We start from the raw sequence: 9,731 nt of genomic DNA, 5'->3' as shown, positions 1-9,731 counted from the left end.
ATGAACTGCTGGTTCTTCCATTAAAAGGGTTGACGCTACTTCCGTTGGTGTTGTTGGAGCAGTGGGTTATAAAAGTGGACAATGGTGAAGAGAGAAAATGAAGAGGGGCGAAGTTGATCCAAGCAAGAATCTCAGATCTTCCCATGAAGTAGGCCCCATCCCCCATTTTTTTTCTGAAAAAACCGAACACCCCAGCTTGATTTCCTCTCTCCCCTTGCTCTTTTCTGGTTCGGGTTTGAAATAAATCGACCCCAAACGCTTGAATATGGTGAGGTCTCTAGATTTCTTTCGCACCACTGATCTCACACTGTCACCGTTGGATCTTCACAAGGTCGAGATATATTGTTACCCCCGTCATCACCTAGCTCCTCGCCGTTGGAATTTACAAACTGATCGCCGGAGCCACCACCATCTACAACCTCAGGTAAGGTTCTTAGCCTTTTATTTCTTTCTCGAAGTTTAACAAGTGTAAACGACTTGTGTTTTTTTCTCTGTATTTTCGTCGTATACTCTCTGTGATCCTTCCCCCTTGCTTTGGGTTTACACGTTTTATTTATAATGAAAAGAACACCTATTTTTAGCTTGAGTCCTATGTAAATTGAGACTCTGATCTGTTGGTTGTTGGTGACGTGCCGAGAAGAACGGCGTCAATTACTATTGTGGATCACTGCTCTATGTGTGGTGAAAAAAGGCTCAGTGGAGGGGGTGGGAACGAAAATTTAGTGTCTACAGATTCCTCTCATCTAATCGATTCCTACGCCAATTTTGGCCTCCTCAACCTCTCTTTGCAACTCTTTGATTCCATTACCAACCCAAGTCCACACCTTTACAGCACAAAGTTAAGAAATTTAGTGACTTTGGGCGAATCTAGAAGGACCCTGTTGGTTTACAAGGACATGGTAGAAAAAGTGTCCATGTACCCTGATGAGAACTCTTACCCTTTTGTTTTAAGAGCTTGTTCTTGTTTGTCAGAAGTTGAGTATGGGAAAATGGTTCATGGGCATTGACAAAACTGGATTTGATTCATTTGGGTCGTTGTTGATGTTTTGTTTGAGTTTCAGCATAAGGTGGTTTATGAAAAGGCTGTTAGGTATTTGGATTGTTGGAAAAGTGGTTGATGAAAGGCTGTTAAGTATTTGGATTGTTGGAAAAGTCTGGTTTTTGAAGCTTCCTCTTTTATTAAATTTTTAAGGGCTAGTGTTGATTTTGGTTCATTAAGAGCAAGGAAAGCTGTCCATTGTTTGGTTCTAGTTAGTGGTTTAAGTAAGGATTTGTCTGTGAATACTGCTTTGTTGTCAGTGTATTCAAAACTAGGTAGTCAGAGATGCAAGATTGGTGTTCGAAAATATGCCTGAGAAGGACTTTGTTGTGTGGAACATAATGGTTTCTGCATATTCTCAACATGGAAAACCAAAGGAGTTGGTCAAGAATTTGAGGTGCATGGTAAATTTTGGGATTAGAGCTGATATGTTTATTGCTATTCCTGCTATTTCCTCTATCAGGCAGTTGAAATCTATTGGGTGGGGCAACAAATGCGTGCTTATGTGATGAGAAACGGTTTAGATCAAGTGTCTGTTCTTAATTCTTTTATTGATATGTATTGTGAATGCGATTGTTTAACCTATGCTCGAAAGGTTTTTAAAAATTTAGCCGAGAAAATTGTGGTTTCATGGAGCTCAATGATCAAAGGATGCGTAAACCATGACCAGAATCATGATGCTCTTTCTCTTTTCTCCAGTATAAAAACAGATGGAGTTAAAGCAGATTTCATTATGGTTATCAATATCTTGCCTGCATGTGTGAATTTAGGGGTCATAGAACAAGTTAAAGCCCTTCATGGATACTCATTGAAGCTCGATCTGAATTTGCTGTCATCTGTTAATTCTGCAATTCTTATCGGTTATGCGAAATGTGGATGCGTAGTTTTGGCCAGAAAGCTTTTTGATGAAGAGGGAATTGATGTCAAGGATATCATAACATGGAATTCAATGATCAGTGCTAATTTGAAACTGGATCAAGTTACTTTTCTTGGCCTACTGACTGCTTGTGTCAATTCAGGGTATGTTAAGAAGGTCGGATATTTTTTAAGGAGATGAGGGAAATCTATGGTTGCCAACCCAACCAAGCACACTATGCCTGCATGGTGGATTTACTAGGGCGCGCCGGACATATTGATGTAGCTAGAGAACTTATCGACGAAATGCCATTCAAACCTGATACTCGAGTGTGGGGGCCCTTGTTGAGTGCATGTAAACTGCACTCAGAAACCAAGTTAGAGGAATCTGCAGCCGAGAAGCTATTAACAATGGAACCTGAAAAAGCTGGAAATTATGTTTTACTATTGAACATATATGCAGCCGCCGGGAAGTGGGACAAATTTGCTAAAATAAGGAGACTTCTTAAAGAGAAAGGACTAAAAAAAGTCCCCAGTTGTAGTTGGCTGCAACTAAATGGACATGTACACGAGTTTCTTGTTGCTGACAAATCTCATCCAAAAGCAAATGAGATATCTGCTTTACTTGGAATCCTGGAATTTTCAATCAAGGAGGCCAGAGAATACAACTGCAGGGAAAGTATCCCAAATGCTCATTTCATTCATTGGTGAATCCACAATAGATTTTAGCTAGTTCTGATCACATGATTAACCTTTAACATGTTGAACGAAAATTTACGTCGAATATATTGCCGTATCCGGCACAAAAAAATGAAGCAGGTAGCCCAAATTGGTGATGCCTTTTTCTCTGAACCACTTACATAACAGATTATTATGCTCGGAAATTTTCTTCATGGTTTCTAATGAATTTCACTTCCATATTTAATCTAAATATGGAATTTAGCCTCAGCTTCTAAAATTTGGCATTCAATCATAATGGAAAGTTTAATGAGAACCTCTATTAAGTAAAAAATTTAAATAAAATGATACAACTCAGCATTCAAATCAATATGAACAGAATTATCAGCTGTGTCAATCAAAAACAGGTACAGCAACCATGAGAGAGCTACTAAAACCCCTTTTGTAAAGTTCAACCTCACCTGCATAATTTGTTATACTTATTCTGCAGCATCGTCTTCTTCGGGTGCGCTTTTCCCTATCTTTGGTCGTTTAAAAGCTGAGAAAGAGAGAGAGAGAGAGAGAGACCAAATCATTGAATATCAATTTCAATTCACAATAAATCAAGCGAGGACTTCAGAAGGTCCAGAATAGAAAAAAAAATCGGATTATGGAGCCCTGCACGTATTCAGTGTCATAATCTTATAGCTTCTGAAACACAAGTTACTATGGCGTGAAAGGACCACAAATAATGCATATACTCCCGCACAAAATGGTCATAAGTTTACCAGACAGACAAGAAAATAAGAATACTACAACAAGCAGAATACTCACATTGAGGGATGATCCAGCAAGACAAGTCAGCCTGGACTTTGTATTAGCCTCAGCCAATGGATTTGGCTTCCCCTTGATGGCCATTCGAACATCCCAAACACATATAAGCCCATCGGATGATGCAGACGCCACTAAATACGGATCATCCTTGTTGCCACCATCTTTGGTAAGCACAACAATACCTTTTACACGGGTAGAATGTGCATCCTCGATGGAATATGCGACCTTACCGCTGTTTGTGTCCCATGCTGTAATACTACGGCTCTCACCGCCAGAAAATAAAATTCCACTCTGGAAAAACCATAATACGCCTTTAGAAATTAGATCTAAATGACAAGGGACCAAGAATGCACATCAGGGAATAAGTAGCATAAGAATCTTTTAAGAAATCTGCCACAACAAAGGATCCTATAACTTCATCCACTACATCATTGTTTTTCAGGTTTTATAAACCACTGAACTTTTGAAGATTGCCAACATCTCATCTTTGAAGCTAAACTATGCCCCATCAAAATCACATTACATGATCTTCTAACGCGCTATCAAACACGAGGTACAGGCCTATTAATATACAATATGCTTGAGCTTGCAGCTCTGACCATTTAGCTCCCTTCTTCTATCAGCGTTTCATGCAGAACACAATACCACTAAACTGTAATCCTAACACAATTTACAATAACATACCTACAACCATAACTTATGTGGCTATAAAAAGTAGACGTTTTAAAGCAATGGAATTTATACGAAAGTTCATTATCTTCATATATTTCCAATGAAAACAAATGTAGCAGCTAAAATAAAAACGGTAACTTGATCATTAAAATTAAAAGAAAACTAACCTCTCCAGGAGCCGCACAAAGAACTCGTTTTTCATTATCCAACTCAAACAACAACCTGGCATCTTCAGCCAAATGAACTCCAATTTTCGCCTCGGAAGCCATAAAAAACCTCTCTCCAGTCCCATCAAATTCAACGATCGTGGCTTCTTTCCCCAGCCTACAACAAAAGCTCCTTTTCCCTCTCATCAAATTCGACATAGCCAAGCACCCATCACGCGAAACACTCAAAGCGAGCTTTCCAGAAGGATGGACAGCCAAATCGTTGATACCCTTTTTATGGGACCTAAAGGACTTGAGGAGAACAAAGGGTTCGGTGTCAAAGATGGAGATGGTGCCATCGGCAGCGGCTGAGAGGAGATTGCGAGGGAAGGAGAGGTTAGGAGGGCAGTAGAAAGAGAGGGAAGTGATGGAGGAGTTGAAGTGGTGGAGAGGACCAAGGGAAGCGGCGGATGAGAGGTCGTAGATGTGGATGGTGTCATCGGAGGAGCCGGATGCGGCGGCTGGACCGGCGGCGGCTACGGTGGCTATGGGAGCGATGTGCGATGGGTAAGAGAAGATTTGGGTAAGAGCGAGGGATTCGTGGGTTTGGGGTTTTAGTTTGAAACCCCATATGAAACGCTCGTAGGATCCCGCTATAAGGGACATGACGGCGGAGGCTACGGAGAGGAGTTTGAAGGAAGGGTTTAGTTGGGTTTAACAATGCAACAGAATAAAAATCAATTTATAACTATATATGCATACAAAGGGCTAATTACATAAAACATCTTCAAATTATAATTTAGATTCTAAACTAATCCCAAAAATCTAAACATTTTAATTAACTCCTTAAAATATTAGTATTGTATTGATTAAATCCTTCATTCAATTTAACCATCGAACATCAATTCAAATATGACGTGAAAGATATTTAGAATGCATATATTATATAATGGTGCTATGAGAACTGAATGATTTCTATTGCTTTAACCTAGGTTTTGATCTTTGTCTGCCTGGATTGTGAAGCAATTGTTCAATCACAATTGCATCTTATCAAGGCCGTGCTGTTTAGTATTTCTAATTTTTGGTGCAGGCAGTTGGTTCTTCCTAAAGCTGTGATTAGAAGAATTGAGCAATTATGCATGAGGTTCTTTTGGAAAGGGAGTGATACTTCGACTAAGGGAGCGAGAGTGAATTGGGGGCAGATTTACAGGTTGAAGTCTGAGGGAGGCCTGGGTTTAAAGGATCTGTCTTGCTGGAATAGGTCATGTACTGTGTTGCTCATTAAAAACATTCTTACAGATGAGGGCTCTTTGTGGGTGGCTTGGATCAAGACTTATGCTCTGAAGGGCCAGGATTACTTGTCGACGAATTGTAAAACGTTTCATAGCTGGGTTTTGAAGAAATTGATTAAGTTGAGAGGAGGGGTTGAGGTTCTGTTTACTAGAGGATTATGGGTGGATTTAGGAGAGTATTAGAGATAAGAAGGTGAAAGTCAATTGGCAGAAGTTAATCTGGTTTTTTGGCATGTTCCTAAACTATCTATTGTGTTCTGGATGGCCATTCTTGATAGACTCCCTATGAAAGATAGACTAGCTCGTATGGGATTTGAGATGGACAGAGGTTGAACATTGTGTGGCTTGGATGAGGAGTCTAAGAATCATATCTTGGGTGATTGCCCTTATGCTTGCCTTGTGTGGGATGCAATATTGCAGGGTTGTAAGCTTCCTTGTAGGCTGTGGGGTTGGGAGGAGAACTTGAATTGGTTGATCTGTAACTTGAGCGGCAACTCTTTAATTGTTTGCATCTTGAAGATTGCTTGGACCAGCTTCCTATACTGTATTTGGAAGGAACGTAATTTCAGAATCTATAGGGGAGTTGAGAGATCTTCGGAGGCGGTGTATGGAAAGATTAAGGATACTATGTGCTTAAGATTGGTTGGCTGCTGCATTAAGCAGGATGGGGTGAATTTGCAGCTTTGTGAAGTTTGGGGGTTAGTGTAGGGGGCCTAGGGAGATGCTCTGTTTGTTTGTTGTTTGTTCGCTCGCTTTTGATTAGTTTGCTTAATTTTTGGTTATGTATGAGGTGCCATTGACTGGTGTATTGTTGCAGCTGTTGCTGCATTCTTTTGGATTTGAAATGAAATTTACTTATCCAAAAAAATTTGTTCAATCACAATGGCTTTATGCTAAGCACTCAGCCCTTTTTTAGGCTAGTAATTGATTAACCGAGGACGTGGAATCCCCAAGACCACTCAATGGAGGAATTTCCCCGGAGGCTTAAACTTTGATCAACAGAGGAATTTCTCTACTAGTTTTGATAGATGAAGAAGTGCCAGCAGAAATATGATTTGCGAAGATACTAAAAAATATATAACAATCCACATTCTGTATTATATGATCTAATTTCCATAATTGTTCTATATTATATGTAACATTAGTTGTTCAAGACACAGTCACATGATTATTGTAACATGCTAAATCTTACTAGCATTATGGAATATCCATGTGTTTGATCCAACTACCACCGTGACATCGAAATTACTAAACCATATTTGTTGTTATTAAATTTATCGAGTGTTCTCATTAATAAAAGTAGATAAATCAGAATCAGATTGCAATGTACGCTATCGTACAGAACTTATACAGTGCCATTACTAAACCTTTGATGATAAAAGGACAGTAATGTGAAACAGGGTATTTGAGCTGAGTGCAAGCTTCAAGCATTTCCTTAATACACAGAGAAAGCTCTGTCAGCACTTGCAAATGAACTCATCCAAACACTATTAGAGTGTGTTTGGTTGGGGGAACGTGAAATTCTCATAGGAATAGAATCCACATTCCTCCGTTCGGTTGGCCGGGAATGTCATTCCCGGTAATCTTATATTACTAATAGTGGATTTTTTGGGGTATATTACCGAGAATGTCATTACCTCCATTTTCTTAGGTATTGTTTGATTACAGGCGTTTTGGACTAAAATGACCTTAATTTTTTTTCTTCAAAAATATCATTGTTCTGTTATTGAATAAAAAAAATTCTATGAATGTTAAATTATAAATTTATACTTAAACTATTTTAGATTTACAAAAAAAATCTATAATTAAAATTTTATATGAAGTTCAGGGGTTAAAATAAAACTTTACCCTTTCATTAAAACCTTTTTATATTTTCAATTTTGTAAAAAAAAATTATATAAATTTTATGAATTTAATTTTTTTAAAGAAAATATATAAATATTTTTCAACTTGTTAAAAAAACAAATATATAATAAGGACAATTTGGTCAAATATACATTCCAATAATCTTTTATTCCTTTAACCAAACAAGGTAATCTTACATTCATGCTAAACCAACCAAACATAAAATACAATATTCCCAGTAATCCGTAATCTTTTATTCCCACTGATAATCTTTTTATTCCATAATCTTACATTCCATGAACCAAATGCACTAGGAAATTTACAGATAGCAGGGAAATGTTTGGGACCACTTGAATGAAGTAAAAAACACCACCATTTGATTCAAGTGATGTCTCGGATCATCTCAAGTGCCCAGACAAAGCAGAGAGTAAAAGAATAGGAAGAAAGTGAAAACTGACAACAATGAAAAGGCCTGTTATTGTCTATAAACAGTGACATGTTTTGGTGAATTCCTTGAAGCCAAACCAATAGTATCAACAGTTGTGCGTATAAGTCACCGACTACGGTATATTCCTCATATGTGATACAGAGTCATTAGGCCATTAAGAAAGCGTTATATGTAATTGTTATATCTTTACCAGAGCTCTTCTACATATCATTTACACGTATTAAAAAGTTTCTTTACCTTCTTTCATTTAAGGTAAAGTTCTCACAGCTTTAAAAGTGATTATAAAACCTCTAGATCAAAATTAAAAAAAAAACAAACCATTTGTAACTGTGTAACCTATTTATTCTCGTCACCAGTAATCATCAAGCGGCTTTAGACACATGCTTGTTGTATAACGTCTTTCATCAATCATTTTCACTCGCGATGTTGGTTTTCCCATGGCATGCATGCCGGAATTTATAACAAGGAATACCATGCTTCAAATACAGATGGAGTCCTCAATTATTGGTATGTCGGATAGAATAAATCATATATATGATAAAGCAGTAAAGCACAAAGGTTCATTCATGTATAAATCATATATATGATAAAGTACATAGATGAACATACAATTTTAAATTATAAAAAATAATTATAAAATTTTAAAACACATAATTAGATTATCAATAAAAATATAAAAAAATAAATTATATAAAAATTTAAAAAACTCTAAAGGTAATCTCACTCTCAATCCATCCCTAATAATAGACAGCCTTGTTTGGTTAGAATATTTGGCATGAAACAACATTTTTTTTATTAAGCTAAGGTTGTTACAAAGTAACATTTGTTCTAAATACTCTCAATCATTTTATAATGAACGTTTAATCGCACTACTGCAATCATTGGTGCTCGAACTCGTGACCTCTATAAACAATAACGATTCTTTTAACCACTGAGATAAGTTGGTTCGCATATGAAATAACATATAGGTCTCATAAGAGGAGAAAATCATTAGAGCCAAAGTGCACCAGCATCTTTGTGGAGAGGAACCAAAGTGCCATTAATGTGGCAAGCCAAGAGGGTTTCAATGCCACCAAGGAACTTGCCACCAACAAACACAGCAGGAATAGGCTGTTGTCGACCACCGGCAAGTTGAAAGACAGCAGCTTGGATGTCGGGACCGGCGACATGGTGGTCGAGCTCAATGGTGACGGGGGCAACCCCGAGGCCTAAGAGGAGTCGTTTCGCCACGGTGCACATGCAATCGCCACTCGTGCTGAACAGAACAACCGCGTTGGTGGAAGCTAGCCGCCTCACTATCTCGTTTAAATTATTGTGGAGCGTCATTTTGTTCGTTGCTGGTGGAAGAGAGGAAGGCGAATGGTAAAACTATAAATAAAACTGCAGCAGCATAGGTGAAAAATCATTAAATGATTGAGAAATTGCAAAAATTCTATAAAATAAAAAAAATCCTTTTTTATATAAAAATCAGTTTGAAGGTCTCAAAGACCATTAAACCTAAAATAAAAAATGATATTTATAGTTGTAAATGAAAATATTAGCATTTATTTAAAAATTAAAATAAATTAATTCATAACAGTAAATTATTACCTTGACAGAGACATACTAAATTAAATTATAATATTTTTTATTACCATAGCTTTTATTTATTTATTAATGGTAAAAAGTTTCCGCCGACAAGAAGAGATCATATCGACTTTTGTGGTTTTTTTTTTTAAGAGTTACGCAAAATGTTTCACCTTTTCTTGGAAAAAAGTTAAAACCTGGTTAATTTTTACTGTCTATATCGTGCGTATGGTGGCTGTTTCTTGACTTTCCTTTTATATTTTCTTTGGGTCGTTCTGCGGTGCGGCGCCTAAAAAACGGCTAATATACGGCGTGACCGGTTAAACAAGTGATCGGTTAAAATTTAGACCGGTTATGTTATATTATTTAACCGGAAA

At 37.4% G+C, this 9,731-nt stretch overlaps 2 protein-coding genes and 1 pseudogene across 2 annotated transcripts; 1 reads left to right on the top strand and 2 right to left on the bottom strand.

Annotated features, from left to right (window-relative positions):
- Positions 1 to 265: 265 nt before the first annotated feature.
- On the top strand, positions 266 to 2,605 carry LOC120137449 (annotated as a pseudogene).
- A 446-nt stretch (positions 2,606 to 3,051) lies between these two features.
- Positions 3,052 to 4,906, bottom strand: LOC120137447 (p21-activated protein kinase-interacting protein 1-like). Its single transcript, XM_039153189.1, has 3 exons — positions 4,225 to 4,906; positions 3,340 to 3,676; positions 3,052 to 3,110 (listed from the first exon to the last, which is right to left on the bottom strand). The coding sequence occupies exons 1-3, from the start codon at positions 4,867 to 4,869 to the stop codon at positions 3,052 to 3,054; spliced, it is 1,041 nt and encodes a 346-aa protein (XP_039009120.1). The 5' UTR covers positions 4,870 to 4,906.
- A 3,840-nt stretch (positions 4,907 to 8,746) lies between these two features.
- LOC120137452 (glutaredoxin-C9-like) lies at positions 8,747 to 9,154 on the bottom strand. The gene has a single exon (XM_039153192.1). The coding sequence runs from the start codon at positions 9,112 to 9,114 to the stop codon at positions 8,779 to 8,781; it is 336 nt and encodes a 111-aa protein (XP_039009123.1). The 5' UTR covers positions 9,115 to 9,154; the 3' UTR covers positions 8,747 to 8,778.
- Positions 9,155 to 9,731: the final 577 nt, after the last annotated feature.

This window comes from Hibiscus syriacus, unplaced genomic scaffold (assembly GCF_006381635.1).
Source record: "Hibiscus syriacus cultivar Baekdansim isolate YM2019G1 unplaced genomic scaffold, ASM638163v2 tig00110670_pilon, whole genome shotgun sequence".
In the NCBI taxonomy this organism is placed as follows: domain Eukaryota; kingdom Viridiplantae; phylum Streptophyta; class Magnoliopsida; order Malvales; family Malvaceae; genus Hibiscus; species Hibiscus syriacus.
This window is presented reverse-complemented; position numbering and strand designations above follow the sequence as displayed.